Source organism: Pseudophryne corroboree, chromosome 12 (assembly GCF_028390025.1).
Source record: "Pseudophryne corroboree isolate aPseCor3 chromosome 12, aPseCor3.hap2, whole genome shotgun sequence".
Classification (NCBI taxonomy): Eukaryota; Metazoa; Chordata; class Amphibia; order Anura; family Myobatrachidae; genus Pseudophryne; species Pseudophryne corroboree.
In genome coordinates, this window is record NC_086455.1 from 177,063,017 (window position 1) to 177,080,424 (window position 17,408).

General features: G+C 46.7%; 2 protein-coding genes across 6 annotated transcripts in view; one reads left to right on the forward strand and one right to left on the reverse strand.

Moving 5' to 3' along the window:
• Positions 1–8,409, forward strand: part of WDR25 (WD repeat domain 25) — a 249,990-nt gene extending 241,581 nt beyond the window's left edge. Inside the window, exon 10 of the transcript XR_010190534.1 lies at positions 8,333–8,409. The gene's annotated coding sequence lies outside the window, so the exon portion shown is untranslated. The remainder of the gene's footprint in view (positions 1–8,332) is intronic.
• BEGAIN (brain enriched guanylate kinase associated) overlaps positions 8,216–17,408 on the reverse strand; it is a 256,003-nt gene continuing 246,810 nt past the window's right edge. For 4 of the 5 annotated variants that reach the window (XM_063948638.1, XM_063948637.1, XM_063948636.1 and 1 more), the window contains 2 exons: positions 14,831–14,914; positions 8,216–11,574 (listed from right to left, as the gene is read on the reverse strand). In XM_063948638.1, coding sequence (XP_063804708.1) covers positions 10,198–11,574; positions 14,831–14,914 — 1,461 coding nt within the window. In that variant the 3' untranslated portion in view covers positions 8,216–10,197. The remainder of the gene's footprint in view (positions 11,575–14,830; positions 14,915–17,408) is intronic. The other variant, XM_063948639.1, reaches the window with a different exon arrangement.

Below are 17,408 nucleotides of genomic sequence, written 5' to 3' on the forward strand. Positions count from 1 at the left end.
ATTGCAGTGTTCGGCACTATGCCGCAGGGATTGTTTAGGTGGTGCTAGGCTGTGTGTATTGCAGTGTTCGGCACTATGCCGCAGGGATTGTTTAGGTGGTGCTAGGCCGTATGTATTGCAGTGTTCGGCACTATGCGCAGGGATTCTTTAGGCGGTGCTAGGCCGTGTGTATTGCAGTGTTTGGCACTATGCGCAGGGATTGTTTAGCTGGTGCTAGGCCGTGTGTATTGCAGTGTTCTGCACTATGCGCAGGGATTGTTTAGGTGGTGCTAGGCTGTGTGTATTGCAGTATTCGGCACTATGCGCAGGGATTGTTTAGGTGGTGCTAGGCCGTATGTATTGCAGTGTTCGGCACTATGCCGCAGGGATAGTTTAGGCGGTGCTAGGCCGTGTGTATTGCAGTATTCGGCACTATGCGCAGGGATTCTTTAGGCGGTGCTAGGCCGTGTGTATTGCAGTGTTTGGCACTATGCGCAGGGATTGTTTAGGTGGTGCTAGGCCGTGTGTATTGCAGTGTTCGGCACTATGCGCAGGGATTGTTTAGGTGGTGCTAGGCTGTGTGTATTGCAGTGTTCGGCACTATGTGCAGGGATTGTTTAGGAGGTGCTAGGCTGTGTGTATTGCAGTATTCGGCACTATGCGCAGGGATTGTTTAGGTGGTGCTAGGCTGTGTGTATTGCAGTGTTCGGCACTATGTGCAGGGATTGTTTAGGAGGTGCTAGGCCGTGTGTATTACAGTGTTCGGCACTATGCGCAGGGATTGTTTAGGAGGTGCTAGGCTCTGTGTATTGCAGTGGCCGGCACTATGTGCAGGGATTGTTTAGGAGGTGCTAGGCCGTGTGTATTACAGTGTTCGGCACCATGCTGCAGGGATTGTTTAGGTGGTGCTAGGCTGTGTGTATTGCAGTGTTTGGCACTATGCTGCAGGGATTGTTTAGGTGGTGCTAGGCCGTGTGTATTGCAGTGTTCTGCACTATGCGCAGGGATTGTTTAGGTGGTGCTAGGCTGTGTGTATTGCAGTATTTGGCACTATGCGCAGGGATTCTTTAGGTGGTGCTAGGCTGTGTGTATTGCAGTGTTCGGCACTATGCGCAGGGATTGTTTAGGTGGTGCTAGGCTGTGTGTATTGCAGTATTCGGCACTATGCGCAGGGATTCTTTAGGTGGTGCTAGGCTGTGTGTATTGCAGTGTTCGGCACTATGCGCAGGGATTCTTTAGGTGGTGCTAGGCCGTGTGTATTGCAGTGTTCGGCACTATGCCGCAGGGATTGTTTAGGTGGTGCTAGGCCGTGTGTATTGCAGTGTTCGGCACTATGCTGCAGGGATTGTTTAGGAGGTGCTAGGCCCTGTGTATTGCAGTGTTCGGCACTATGCGCAGTGATTGTTTAGGCGGTGCTAGGCCGTGTGTATTGCAGTGTTCGGCACTATGCCGCAGGGATTGTTTAGGAGGTACTAGGCCGTGTGTATTGCAGTGTTCGGCACTATGAACAGGGATTGTTTAGGAGGTGCTAGGCCGTGTGTATTGCAGTGTTCGGCACTATGCCGCAGGGATTGTTTAGGTGGTGCTAGGCCGTGTGTATTGCAGTGTTTGGCACTATGCCGCAGATATTGCTCAGTCGGTGCTAGGCCGTGTGTATTGCAGTGTTCGGCACTATGCGCAGGGATTGTTTAGGCGGTGCTAGGCTGTGTGTATTGCAGTGTTTGGCACTATGCGCAGGGATTGTTTAGGTGGTGCTAGGCTGTGTGTATTGTAGTGTTCGGCACTATGCGCAGGGATTGTTTAGGTGGTGCTAGGTCGTGTGTATTGCAGTGTTCGGCACTATGCGCAGGGATTGTTTAGGTGGTGCTAGGCCGTGTGTATTGCAGTGTTTGGCACTATGCTGCAGTGATTGTTTAGGAGGTGCTAGGCCGTGTGTATTGCAGTGTTCGGCACTATGCGCAGGGATTGTTTAGGAGGTGCTAGGCTGTGTGTATTGCAGTGTTCGGCACTATGCGCATGGATTGTTTAGGAGGTGCTAGGACGTGTGTATTGCAGTGTTCGGCACTATGCGCAGGGATTGTTTAGGCGGTGCTAGGCTGTGTGTATTGCAGTGTTCGGCACTATGCGCAGGGATTGTTTAGGTGGTGCAAGGCCGTGTTTATTGCAGTGTTCGGCACTATGCCGCAGGGATTGTTTAGGTGGTGCTAGGCTGTGTGTATTGCAGTGTTCGGCACTATGCTGCAGGGATTGTTTAGGAGGTGCTAGGCTGTGTGTATTGCAGTGTTCGGCACTATGCTGCAGGGATTGTTTAGGTGGTGCTAGGCCGTGTGTATTGCAGTGTTCTGCACTATGCGCAGGGATTGTTTAGTCGGTGCTAGGCCGTGTGTATTGCAGTGTTCGCACTATGCCGCAGGGATTCTTTAGGCGGTGCTAGGCCGTGTGTATTGCAGTGTTCGGCACTATGCCGCAGGGATTGTTTAGTCAGTGCTAGGCCGTGTGTATTGCAGTGTTCGGCACTATGCGCAGGGATTGTTTAGGCGGTGCTAGGCCGTGTGTATTGCAGTGTTCGGCACTATGCGCAGGGATTGTTTAGGAGGTGCTAGGCTGTGTGTATTGCAGTGTTCGGCACTATGCTGCAGGGATTGTTTAGGAGGTGCTAGGCTGTGTGTATTGCAGTGTTTGGCACTATGCTGCAGGGATTGTTTAGGAGGTGCTAGGCCGTGTGTATTGCAGTGTTCGGCACTATGCCGCAGGGATTCTTTAGGCGGTGCTAGGCCGTGTGTATTGCAGTGTTCGGCACTATGCCGCAGGGATTATTTAGTCGGTGCTAGGCCGTGTGTATTGCAGTGTTCGCACTATGCCGCAGGGATTCTTTAGGCGGTGCTAGGCCGTGTGTATTGCAGTGTTCGGCACTATGCCGCAGGGATTGTTTAGTCAGTGCTAGGCCGTGTGTATTGCAGTGTTCGGCACTATGCGCAGGGATTGTTTAGGTGGTGCTAGGCCGTGTGTATTGCAGTGTTCTGCACTATGCGCAGGGATTGTTTAGGCGGTGCTAGGCTGTGTGTATTGCAGTGTTCGGCACTATGCCGCAGGGATTGTTTAGGAGGTGCTAGGCTGTGTGTATTGCAGTGTTCGGCACTATGCTGCAGGGATTGTTTAGGCGGTGCTAGGCCGTGTGTATTGCAGTGTTCGGCACTATGCGCAGGGATTGTTTAGGCGGTGCTAGGCCGTGTGTATTGCAGTGTTCGGCACTATGCGCAGGGATTGTTTAGGAGGTGCTAGGCTGTGTGTATTGGAGTGTTCGGCACTATGCTGCAGGGATTGTTTAGGAGGTGCTAGGCTGTGTGTATTGCAGTGTTCGGCACTATGCTGCAGGGATTGTTTAGGAGGTGCTAGGCTGTGTGTATTGCAGTGTTCGGCACTATGCGCAGGGATTGTTTAGGTGGTGCTAGGCTGTGTGTATTGCAGTGTTCGGCACTATGCCGCAGGGATTGTTTAGTCGGTGCTAGGCCGTGTGTATTGCAGTGTTCGGCACTATGCGCAGGGATTGTTTAGGTGGTGCTAGGCTGTGTGTATTGCAGTGTTCGGCACTATGCTGCAGGGATTGTTTAGGTGGTGCTAGGCCGTGTATATTGCAGTGTTCGGCACTATGCTGCAGGGATTGTTTAGGAGGTGCTAGGCCGTGTGTATTGCAGTGTTCGGCACTATGCGCAGGGATTCTTTAGGCGGTGCTAGGCCGTGTGTATTGCAGTGTTTGGCACTATGCGCAGGGATTGTTTAGGTGGTGCTAGGCCGTGTGTATTGCAGTATTCTGCACTATGCGCAGGGATTGTTTAGGCGGTGCTAGGCCGTGTGTATTGCAGTATTCGGCACTATGCGCAGGGATTCTTTAGGCGGTGCTAGGCCGTGTGTATTGCAGTGTTTGGCACTATGCGCAGGGATTGTTTAGGTGGTGCTAGGCCGTGTGTATTGCAGTGTTCTGCACTATGCGCAGGGATTGTTTAGGTGGTGCTAGGCTGTGTGTATTGCAGTATTCGGCACTATGCGCAGGGATTGTTTAGGTGGTGCTAGGCTGTGTGTATTGCAGTGTTCGGCACTATGCCGCAGGGATTGTTTAGGTGGTGCTAGGCTGTGTGTATTGCAGTGTTCGGCACTATGCCGCAGGGATTGTTTAGGTGGTGCTAGGCCGTATGTATTGCAGTGTTCGGCACTATGCGCAGGGATTCTTTAGGCGGTGCTAGGCCGTGTGTATTGCAGTGTTTGGCACTATGCGCAGGGATTGTTTAGCTGGTGCTAGGCCGTGTGTATTGCAGTGTTCTGCACTATGCGCAGGGATTGTTTAGGTGGTGCTAGGCTGTGTGTATTGCAGTATTCGGCACTATGCGCAGGGATTGTTTAGGTGGTGCTAGGCCGTATGTATTGCAGTGTTCGGCACTATGCCGCAGGGATAGTTTAGGCGGTGCTAGGCCGTGTGTATTGCAGTATTCGGCACTATGCGCAGGGATTCTTTAGGCGGTGCTAGGCTGTGTGTATTGCAGTATTCGGCACTATGCGCAGGGATTGTTTAGGTGGTGCTAGGCTGTGTGTTTTGCAGTATTCGGCACTATGCGCAGGGATTGTTTAGGTGGTGCTAGGCTGTGTGTATTGCAGTGTTCGGCACTATGTGCAGGGATTGTTTAGGAGGTGCTAGGCTGTGTGTATTGCAGTATTCGGCACTATGCGCAGGGATTGTTTAGGTGGTGCTAGGCTGTGTGTATTGCAGTGTTCGGCACTATGTGCAGGGATTGTTTAGGAGGTGCTAGGCCGTGTGTATTACAGTGTTCGGCACTATGCGCAGGGATTGTTTAGGTGGTGCTAGGCTGTGTGTATTGCAGTATTCGGCACTATGCGCAGGGATTGTTTAGGTGGTGCTAGGCTGTGTGTATTGCAGTGTTCGGCACTATGTGCAGGGATTGTTTAGGAGGTGCTAGGCCGTGTGTATTACAGTGTTCGGCACTATGCTGCAGGGATTGTTTAGGTGGTGCTAGGCTGTGTGTATTGCAGTGTTTGGCACTATGCTGCAGGGATTGTTTAGGTGGTGCTAGGCCGTGTGTATTGCAGTGTTCTGCACTATGCGCAGGGATTGTTTAGGTGGTGCTAGGCTGTGTGTATTGCAGTATTCGGCACTATGCGCAGGGATTCTTTAGGTGGTGCTAGGCTGTGTGTATTGCAGTGTTCGGCACTATGCGCAGGGATTGTTTAGGTGGTGCTAGGCTGTGTGTATTGCAGTATTCGGCACTATGCGCAGGGATTCTTTAGGTGGTGCTAGGCTGTGTGTATTGCAGTGTTCGGCACTATGCGCAGGGATTGTTTTAGGTGGTGCTAGGCTGTGTGTATTGTAGTGTTCGGCACTATGCCGCAGAGATTGCTCAGTCGGTGCTAGGCCGTGTGTATTGCAGTGTTCGGCACTATGCCGCAGGGATTGTTTTAGGTGGTGCTAGGCCGTGTGTATTGCAGTGTTCGGCACTATGCGCAGGGATTGTTTAGGCGGTGCGAGGCCGTGTTTATTGCAGTGTTCGGCACTATGCCGCAGGGATTGTTTAGGTGGTGCTAGGCCGTGTGTATTGCAGTGTTCGGCACTATGCCGCAGGGATTGTTTAGGTGGTGCTAGGCCGTGTGTATTGCAGTGTTTGGCACTATGCCGCAGGGATTGTTTAGGCGGTGCGAGGCCGTGTGTATTACAGTGTTTGGCACTATGCCGCAGGGATTGTTTAGGTGGTGCTAGGCTGTGTGTATTGCAGTATTCGGCACTATGCGCAGGGATTGTTTTAGGTGGTGCTAGGCCGTGTGTATTGCAGTGTTCGGCACTATGCGCAGGGATTGTTTAGGCGGTGCGAGGCCGTGTTTATTGCAGTGTTCGGCACTATGCCGCAGGGATTGTTTAGGTGGTGCTAGGCCGTGTGTATTGCAGTGTTCGGCACTATGCCGCAGGAATTGTTTAGGTGGTGCTAGGCTGTGTGTATTGCAGTGTTCGGCACTATGCCGCAGGGATTGTTTTAGGTGGTGCTAGGCCGTGTGTATTGCAGTGTTCGGCACTATGCGCAGGGATTGTTTAGGTGGTGCTAGGCTGTGTGTATTGCAGTGTTCGGCACTATGCGCAGGGATTGTTTAGGTGGTGCTAGGCTGTGTGTATTGCAGTGTTCGGCACTATGCCGCAGGGATTGTTTTAGGTGGTGCTAGGCCGTGTGTATTGCAGTGTTCGGCACTATGCCGCAGGGATTGTTTAGGTGGTGCTAGGCTGTGTGTATTGCAGTGTTCGGCACTATGCCGCAGGGATTGTTTAGGCGGTGCTAGGCTGTGTGTATTGCAGTATTTTGCACTATGCCGCAGGGATTGTTTTAGGTGGTGCTAGGCCGTGTGTATTGCAGTGTTCGGCACTATGCGCAGGGATTGTTTAGGTGGTGCTAGGCTGTGTGTATTGCAGTGTTCGGCACTATGCGCAGGGATTGTTTAGGTGGTGCTAGGCTGTGTGTATTGCAGTGTTCGGCACTATGCCGCAGGGATTGTTTTAGGTGGTGCTAGGCCGTGTGTATTGCAGTGTTCGGCACTATGCCGTAGGGATTGTTTAGGTGGTGCTAGGCTGTGTGTATTGCAGTGTTCGGCACTATGCCGCAGGGATTGTTTAGGCGGTGCTAGGCTGTGTGTATTGCAGTGTTCGGCACTATGCGCAGGGATTGTTTAGGAGGTGCTAGGCTGTGTGTATTGCAGTGTTCGGCACTATGCGCAGGGATTGTTTAGGAGGTGCTAGGCTGTGTGTATTGCAGTGTTCGGCACTATGCCGCAGGGATTCTTTAGGAGGTGCTAGGCCGTGTGTATTGCAGTGTTCGGCACTATGCCGCAGGGATTGTTTAGGTGGTGCTAGGCTGTGTGTATTGCAGTGTTCGGCACTATGCGCAGGGATTGTTTAGGTGGTGCTAGGCCGTGTGTATTGCAGTGTTCGGCACTATGCCGCAGGGATTGTTTAGGCGGTGCTAGGCTGTGTGTATTGCAGTATTTGGCACTATGCCGCAGGGATTGTTTTAGGTGGTGCTAGGCCGTGTGTATTGCAGTGTTCGGCACTATGCGCAGGGATTGTTTAGGAGGTGCTAGGCTGTGTGTATTGCAGTGTTCGGCACTATGCCGCAGGGATTGTTTAGGAGGTGCTAGGCTGTGTGTATTGCAGTGTTCGGCACTATGCGCAGAGATTGCTCAGTCGGTGCTAGGCCGTGTGTATTGCAGTGTTCGGCACTATGCTGCAGGGATTGTTTAGGTGGTTGCACTGCCTGGCTGTTGTGGCACACAATAGGGAAAGAGCGCTTTGCAGCCGGATGTATGGCCTGCTGTGTTTACCGAGACCAGGGGCCATTTGACCGGCAAGGGGACAGAAGTAAAACAGATGAGAGCAATATGTGGTGTTGTATCTGTGCTATGTGTCCCTTATCCCCTTTGGGGCATTTTCCTTCAGGCGGCACCCCAATTTTTTGCACATAGGGGCAATCAGTCTAAGACCATCCACTGATCCCACCCAGACTCAGGGAGCGTGCCTTCCCCTGCAGACACTAGGGGGTATAGTTACTACAGTGGGCTTATAGAAATTGTGATGTTGTCTATAGCAACCAATCAGATTCTAGCTATTGTCTTGTAGAAGGTACTAGGTAAATAAGTAGAATTTGATTGGCAGCTATAAACCTGCCCTTTAGTAAATATACCCATCAGTGCTTCTGTTGCCTTTACAGGGCTGAACCTTCACCGGCCGCATCTGACCTTTGTCATAGATGGTCTGAAGGTGAGAGTAAAGAGGGGCGTGGGGTAAGTATGGCAGCAGCACACACCCTGACACCCACGTCTCACAGATGTGCCTGACAAGTACTGGTTTGTGATTAGGGGATCTGTGTTTCAGTGATAAGCCCTCAGCATTTTTTATAGCAATTTAAATGACATTGGGGGTCATTCCGAGTTGATCGCTCGCTGCCGTACGGGCACATACCCCTACTGTGCTGCATTGGATTCAGAGCGTGCCTCATCCCAGGGCAACACGGACCACAGAGGATAGGAATGTCACCATGTCACTTACCCCGGCCCCACATACACGTTCTCTAGCAGTGCTCCCAATCCTGGCTGTATAATGGCCCAAATCACCAACAATTGACTTTCCTCTTTACTTGTAAGCAGATGGAAACTCCAGCCCATGTGTCATCACAAAGACCCCAAACAGTAATTTCTAACATCATGTTTTATTCTCATTATTCATGTAAGAGTTTTCATTGCTGAAAATTACAAAATATTTCAAAATGCATTCTTCATGTTTTGTTTTTCTGCTTTTTTATTTCCCCAGAAAATGAACATTTACATTGAAAAGACTAGAAGAATAGACATTTAGGGATGTTTGGGATGGAGAGGAATCTAGAATGATTGATTTGTTGTGAATCCAGCCTTGCATGGAGTGGCCACTAGGCAGGGAACCCATACTACAACAATGCCTGTGCAGGACCATGTTGTGTGCTCAGTGTTCCTGCGGAGAGAAGATACTCATATGGACGGCTCCTGAAAAGGCAGAAACTTTAGAATTACAAAGTTACTTCCGATCCTGCCCGCTTCTATACAATGTCATTGACGATGTCCAAAGGGAGAACGTATTCCTGAGAGAGGGTTTAACAGAGGCGCCAACTTGCACTGAATCTGTCAACTATCGGTATCAGAGACATCCAGCTGTTGGGGGCACAATGCAGGAAGTAGTCGTCTTCGCAGACGTGGAGTCATGAGGACCAGAATCACTTACAAACCAATTCTTAGAAAGACGTACTCATAAAAAAATTCAATATTTCAACTTGTTGCTTTCATTGAGTAATGCAAAATACCACACTATTAAGGACAGTTCATGCGTTATTACCAATATAAATGCAAGCTTATAGAAAACATATTAACAGAGAGCCCCTCACTTACTTCTGAGGTAGCACATGAGGAGCCGTTAGGGTCTGCATTGATAACAAGACACCTATGTAAACCACTGGCCGCTCAGTTGGCTGTGTGTGGTTGGTTGTATTAAATAGTTTAGAACTACAAATCGAGGCATCTCCTACAAGGCCTGTTTATTTTACACCGCTAAAGGGAGAACCTCTGCATAATGCACACTGTGCTCAGTGCCAGTCATGAGCTACAGAAGAGGAGAGAGAACCTTTATAGGTAGACTGTAGTGCGTACAGGAAGCCAAGGCGGTTCCTCTGCATATCGCAGGCTACTGCGCCGTGGTGTAGTACAGCACTATGGATATACAGTAATGGAAATTAGTTGGGCAAGTGACTTATGACATCATACACCCATTCATGTACTGGCCAATCACGCTGGTACACGTAAACACTTTGCAGATAACTTCCTGTGGAATATGGTTTCACTAATGGGGTTTATACTTCTATTCAAAACTGTAATCGGTAAATAATTGCAATCTGCTTACTCTAATGCCTTTGCCCCAACTTTATCTGAATGTGATCTTGCCAATGAATAATCCTAGTAAAAATTGGTTTTGGTTTAAAGCAGCATTGGATTTATAATAATGTAAAATAAAATAAAAAACCAGTGCATAGGGGTAGATAGGGTACTAGTTTAGGCATATGTAAGCAGCCTATGGTTCTCCAGCTGTTGAACTACAAGTACATTAGTAACAACTGGAGAAGTAGAGATTGCCCCACCCTGATGTATGGTAAAACAAAGGCTAAATCAATGATACCATGCAAAGGATCCTGTAAACTGGGCAGAACTCACATTGAAGAGCTGAAACCTGAATTGTCTTATTTTCCTGCTATAGAACAATAACAGTACATTACTATAATAATTTTCCTTGTGTAGTCTTGGATTTGATGGCTAAGCAAGAAGTCCTGATTAAGACTTTGGTTAAAATATATGTTGACCCTTATCCTGACCCTATAAATATCACTGTACATTGTTAAAAAAATGATACAAATTTTTTTCTCTTCAAATAGCCTTGTGCAAATACGTAATGAAGGCATTCTCGCCAATGCAAGGCCTTTACAATAGTTTATGTTATATTGGAAGCTTTTCACAAAAGTGTTATATACATCTGCTTGTTGTAAAGAAATGTTAATATTGGCACAGCAGAACCATAAGAAACCCACAGCATTATCACTACCTTTGTGTGAACGTGTACACCCTCCGTAATCTTGCTTATTGCAAATTGGAAGATCATTAATTCAGAAGTGTCCCATATAGTTGTGCTTTTGTAAGACTATCTTTCCTAGTTAACCCAATGCTCCCAGTTCTTTGGAATTGCTGGGGTTTCCCATGAAAGCTTGTATGTCCTTGGTCAATGGAAGACTGGAGTACATCTGAAGCCTCCAGAGGGCTTGGACTGAGAGATTCTGCTGAGCTATTTGGACTGACGTCAACATATTCTCTCTTGGCTGCCACATTTGTGTCTGCATTCTTATTTCCCATCTGAACTGACATCCGCTCACTTTTTTGTTCTCTTGCCTCCTTAGACTTAAAGTTAGACAACATTTCTTGTTTGCAGCTAGCGCTGATGTCAATTTTCAAACCAGAGTCTGTTCTTAGGAAGCAGGAGTCGCCCATTCTGCTTTGACAAACTTCCTCCCCTTCAGAAAAGCTGTCCTGTTTGTAGCTGCCATATAAGGGGCTCATCCTGCTCTCCAATTGTTTAACTGGGCTAGATGCAAAGTATTGTTCAGTGAAACTACACTGTGATATTCGTCCATCATTGCTGAAGGAGTATGCACCAATATCCTCCACGCTTAATTGCCTCCACTGAGTTGGCAGGTCATCTTCTGACAAGTGAGAGCTCCTGCACTCGCTTTGCGACTTGTGAGCGTCTAGTGCCTGCTGTGTACGCATTCTGGAGAACTGAAAAGGTTCCTCTACATAGGAAGAGGACCTTGTGAAGTTAGGAGAGGCTGTGTTTTCAGGGTTGCGCTCCATGTGTTGGACAGACAAAGATTTTACAAACCTAGGACTTGGTGTATTCTCATAACCTGTGGTAGACTTCCTTTCAAATAGGTCATCCCTGTTTCCCATGTAGATGGCCTGCTGTGAGGCTGTTAAAGTATTGGCCTGGTTGTTCTCCTTCTCTTCTGAAGTAGCACTGAAGCTGGAATATGAACTAGACGTGGGTAAAGATGCTACATATTCATTGAAGGCTTCATGTGAGAAACTGGAGTGGAACCCATCTTCTACTGTGCTGTCGGTAGAGTTCTGAGATCTTAAGAAGACCTCCTGTTTGACTTGCACATCAAAGCTTTGCCTCCTGTCTCTTCTCCTCTCGTCTGGGCAGTAGAGTGCTGTGTCACTGCAGTAGATCTCAGGCTTGAACTGCTGCCTCTGGCAGAGTTTATCTTCAGAGTCTCGAGCTCCTTGCTCGTAACTGAGGTCTCTCATAGAAGCACTTGATAGATGTGATGACAGGCTGCTGGGGTCAGGTTTCTCCAGCACCTTTGCAATGACACAAGTAGGAATGCTATCAGCATATGAGGTGCTAGAAAGCGGCACACTTAGGTTACACCCATGCTTTTCCAAGTGTTCACTTACTCTGTCCTGGAAGTCAGTGGGCAGCTGCAGACAAAGGAGAAGACAGGAAGTCAATCAGTGCATTATAACAATGGTATGCAGAGACACACCTCCAAGATACAATAGACACAGGAGAATATGGACAGACAGATTTCCAAGATACACTAGACAAATGAGAAGACAGGTAATCATCCAGTGCACTATAACGAGGCAATAGACAAAGAAGAAGATAGGTATTCACTGAGTGCTTTATAACAATGGCATATATCCAAGAGGCAATACGTTGTAAACTAATGATGATATTTTCAATAAAAATATATATCCTTTATCGCCTTTAAAAGGTTGTTATTATGGCGGACACAGTGATGATTAATCTCCTATGTGCTGTGGTGTCTGGTGGCGTGCGGCCAGGAGATATTGGAGGCCCTTTTGTATAGATTGAGGGTCTATTTGACTCAAATCAGAAGGTCTCTTTATTTGCTAAAGACGATCCTGTTCTCAGGAGCTAAGGCACCTGGTGCTGCATCTTCAAGATGCTAGCGATACAGATGATATGGCTAAGACCCTCAAAGGCAGCTTATTCTCCACACTCATGCCCAGTAGGATGATTTTGTGAGTAAAGCATGGATTCATCCAGATGGAAAGATTTGTATCTCCCCACCCATAAAAAAAACCCAACAACCCCTAATGCACCTATTGTTAGCTTGGCTAAAGTGATAGATATACCTATTGGTGCATCCTTGTTAGAAAGCACAGATAAGATAGATGAAGGCACAATAAAATAATTTTGTTTAGGCAGTAGGTTCATTGGGGCCTGTCTTGGCTCCACTAGGCTAAATGTGTTGGGAAGTTGGGCTGATCTAGAAGAAGGTCTTTGATTTGGCAGTCCAGAGAAGAATTACGTTCCACAGTAAAGCATATTAGAGAAGTAGCAGTATATCTTGGAGAGGCTGCAATAGATGCAAAGCTGGTTCAAGTCCAGATTTCAGCAATCACTACACATAGAACCCTTTGGCTTCGCTCCTGGCAAGCAGATACATCAAGCGGCTCTTCTGTTTTACAGGAGAGGTTTTGTTCAGTCCTGAATTAGACAAGAGTCGCTTTCTTCTCAGATCTGCTCAGAGGTAGAAAGTCTTTGTAGACTCTTAATTCATTCAGACCACAGGGTCAGGAAGAGGCCAAAATTTTACATGAGTACAATTCTCAAGGCGGTCAAAAAATGAGCAAGCCGCCCTGGGAAGTACCTTGCACAGGTGCCTGATTAGCTCCAAATTTATTCTGCCGCATGACAGGACCCCAAACATGCAGCCAATGTCATTAGGAACTATCTTCAGCTTTATAGCCTGTCCAGCTATTTTTCTATAGATTTATTCAGTCGGGTTCTCCCTCCTCCCCTCCACTTACTTTCTTCCCTCTTGTATCTCTTTTGTCTTTTTTATCCTTTCCTCTATTTCTCTTTAATATTTCACTCTCTTTTAATACAGGAAAAATTATATGAGACTATAACTTGCATATTTGATTTGTCTTCACGATTGTTCATTGTTTACCTAGTGCAGAGGGCGATTTACTAGTTTGCTTGTTTCTGTGACATGGTGTGATACTGCCATTGGACCTCTTCATAGATCTTTTTTGTAATGTTTCTCATCTTACTAATAAAATAGTTCTTTTTTTTAAATAAAAAAACATCTTCAGCATAAAGAAGAACAAGGAGTCCTGAAAGTGATGATATGGTCCCACAGAGCCCTGATCTCTGCATCATCCAGTCTGTCTGGGATTACATGAAGAGAGAGAAGTATCTGAGCAAACCTACATCCACAGAAGATTTGTGGTTAGTTCTCCAAGATGTTTGGAACAATCTCCCTGCCGAGTTACTTCAAAAACTATGTGCAAGTGTAACTAGAAGAATTGATGCTGTTTTAAAGGCAAAAGGCGGTCACACCAAATATTGATTTGATTTACATTTCTCTTCTGTTAATTCACTTTGCATTTTGTTAATTGATAAAATAAATTATTAACAATTCTATTTTTTAAAGCATTTTTTATTTTGCTGCATTTTTTCCACACCTGCCTAAAATGTTTGCACAGCACTAGATGGATAGATAGATAGATAGATAGATAGATAGATAGATAGATAGATAGATAGATAGATAGATAGATAGATAGATAGATAGAGGTAATTTCATGAAATACAGGACACTATAGATGACAATAAAATTTCACCTAACCGCTAAGATTTTAGTATATTGTGTGATAATTGAAAATCAATATATTTATTGCGTATCAATTTCCTGCATGTGTAAACATTTTCAGCATATATGGAAGTTGTTGAAGTGGATGCAAAAATGGTTAATTTTCATGTATTTTATATTGGAAATTATAATAATAATAATTTTATAGTTGCTGCCACATAAAGTACTTTTAAGGTAAGCAGTACGTCAATAGTAATGTTCAAAATTTTGTGACTACACGTTGTAATAAATTTTAACATCAATCTTTCAGTGCCCTTTGGGGACAGAAATGTAACGCGAATCGCATCCGTCTGCAGCTCGAGTCGCATCCGTCTGCAACGCGAGTCGCATCCGTCTGCAGCGCGAGTCACACCGTCTGTAGCCCTAGACAACCCCGTCTGTAGCGTGAGACACCCCCGCCTGTAGCGCGAGACACCCCCGCCTGTAGCGCGAGACACCCCCGTCTGTAGCGCGAGACACCCCTGTAGCGCGAGACACCCCCGTCTGTAGCGCGAGACACACCCGCCTGTAGCGCGAGACACACCCGCCTGTAGCGCGAGACACCCCCGTCTGTAGCGCGAGACACCCCCGTCTGTAGCACGAGTCAAAATTGATTTTAAGTATAGTTTGGTTAGCATTCAGTTTTTGTTTGTGGCTTATAAGTGTATAGTACTGTATAACAATCATATTGTGAAAATAATTAGGAAAGCAGGTTTACATATAGAATATACAGCAAGTCCCCTTAGTTCCTATGTCCATTCTATTGTAACATGAGTCATGTATATAACCAAACTGTAACTGAGAGAGTCCTTCTAAGCATCAACTAGAACCACCACACATGTTATAGTCATAGCTTTAAAATGCAATTACACTCCTAAAAATGAACATGAAATGTAACGCGAGTCACATGGAATGACATATCTATCTATCTATATATATATATATATATATATATATACACACATACATACATACATACACACACACCTAGTACATACAAAGACACTAAGCATTACATGGACACCAGTGGCCCTTATATGTATTGCTGGGTAGGTGCACTGTGTGTAACTTACCTCTGATAGTTTGTGCGCTCTATAGTAACTCTTGCTGCACTGCAGCAGCTGCGAGGCCAGATTACAGTCTTTTCTATACAGCTCCTAAAATAATTATAAAGCAGAGTTCAAGGGTCACTCTCTATATTAATATATATGTAATTAGTATGTGTGGATATAAATACATGAACATGAAACTTTCTATAAGGCTTCCTGTCGACAGAAATTATGTCGGCGCCAGTATCCCGACTCAGTGCTTATGCTGTATAAAGCATCTTAACCATGCAGGTATTATAGGTCCACATGGTTAAAATTCTGCTAGTACCATTACATCCATGTCAGGATTCCGACGCTGGCGTTGTTGGGACGATATAGTGACTATATATATATATATATATAGATATATATAGATATATAGATATAGATAGATCTATACTAGGTGTAGTGCTGACACTGCCATTTAGTAAATAAAGTGCAAGTAACCAGTAACGAGAGCTCAGACCACAGTTACATAAGGTTATTGTTGTCATTTCCATGGTCCATCATTACACACCAGGACTGGCATGGGAGACTGGCTGCCACCCATCGCCTAGCAGTGGCAGAACTAGCGAGTAGTGGGCCCAGTGGCAAACATATGCTTTGGGCCCCCCACCGACATGACTCTCCCCCAACCCCACTTAAGACAAGTAAGGTTAGTACATTGATGCAATGAGTGCCCATGGCTGTGCTCAATTCCCAGCAACATTTTCTCCACATGCCCTCTTGTGTGCCTCAAATGCCCCGTGTCTCACTGACATTACCCTCCACAGCACAGTGTTTACCATTACATACTATGGGGTATATGCAATTGTGGTCGAATTCCCGAAATTGTCGAATTTCGGGTCATTTTCGCCCAAAAAAAAAATTCGCCTATGCAATTCAGTGCTATCCGACCAAAAAACGGACTTTCAAAATTCGACTTTTTGAAATTCGAATTTTTGCAAATTCGACTTTTCTGCAATGATACAAGTGCTGCAATTCGACCAAAGCATATTCAATTCAAGTTTGGAAATTCGACAGCAGTGCTTTTAGACAGCAAATTCGTCATTTTCAATCCGCCACACTTTGGAGGGTGAAAACAATAAAAAAAAATTTAAACATGTTTTTTTTTGTGTTTTTTTTTTTAGGAATAGCATATCTATTTATATTAGAAGGGATTAGGTACTTTTTTTTTTTTTGGAGGCACAAATATTATTTATATATTTTTTAAAATATTATTTTTTTAATTTATTTTTTAATTGCTGGAACGGTAAAATCCTAAAAAAAAATGGCGTGGGGTCCCCCCTCCAAAGCATAACCAGCCTCGGGCTCTTCGAGCTGGTCCTGGTTCTAAAAATGCGGGGGAAAAATTGACAGGGGATCCCCCGTATTTTTAAAACCAGCACCGGGCTCTGCGCCTGGTGCTGGTGCCAAAAATACGGGGGACAAAAAGAGTAGGGGTCCCCCGTATTTTTAACACCAGCATCGGGCTCCACTAGCTGGACAGATAATGCCACAGCCGGGGGTCACTTTTATGCCGTGCCCTGCGGCCGTGGCATTAAATATCCAACTAGTCACCCCTGGCCGGGGTACCCTGGGGGAGTGGGGACCCCTTCAATCAAGGGGTCCCCCCCCCCCAGCCACCCAAGGGCCAGGGGTGAAGCCCGAGGCTGTCCCCCCCCATCCAATGGGCTGCGGATGGGGGGGCTGATAGCCTTTTGTGATCATGAAAAGATATTGTTTTTTCCAGCAGTACTACAAGTCCCAGCAAGCCTCCCCCGCAAGCTGGTACTTGGAGAACCACAAGTACCAGCATGCGGGAGAAAAACGGGCCCGCTGGTACCTGTAGTACTACTGGGAAAAAAATACCCAAATAAAAACAGGACACACACACCGTGACAGTAAAACTTTATTACACACTGCCGACACACACATACTTACCTATGTTCACACGCCGACATCGGTCCTCTTCTCCAAGTAGAATCCACGGATACCTGAAAAGAAAAGTTCAATATACTCACCTCAGCCAGGGTCCAGAGATAAATCCACGTACTTGGCAAAATAACAAATCGCAAATACCCGACCACCGGACTGAAAGGGGTCCCATGCTGACACATGAGACCCCTTTCCACGAATGAGACCTGTCAGTGACAGCTGTCACACAAAGGTCTCTAAAGCCAATCAGGAAGTGCAACTTCGTTGCGCTCACCTGATTGGCTGTGCGCTGTCTGAACTCAGACAGCGCATCGCACAGCCCCGTCCATTTTATTCAATGGTGGGAACTTAGCGGCTAGCGGTGAGGTCACCCGCCGGTCAGCGGCTGACCGCGGGTAACCCCACCGCAGACAGCAAAGTTCCCACCATTGAAACTAATGGAGCGGCTTTGCGATGCGCTGTCACAGCTCAGACAGCGCACAGCCAATCAGGTGAGCGCCACGGAAGTAGCGCTTCCTGATTGGCTGAAGGGACTTCAGTGACAGGAGTCACGTGATGTCCCGGCATTCGGGAGAAAGGGGTCTGATGTGTCAGCATGGGACCCCTTTCAGTCCGGTATGGAGCGGGTGTTCGTTTTGTTTTTTTA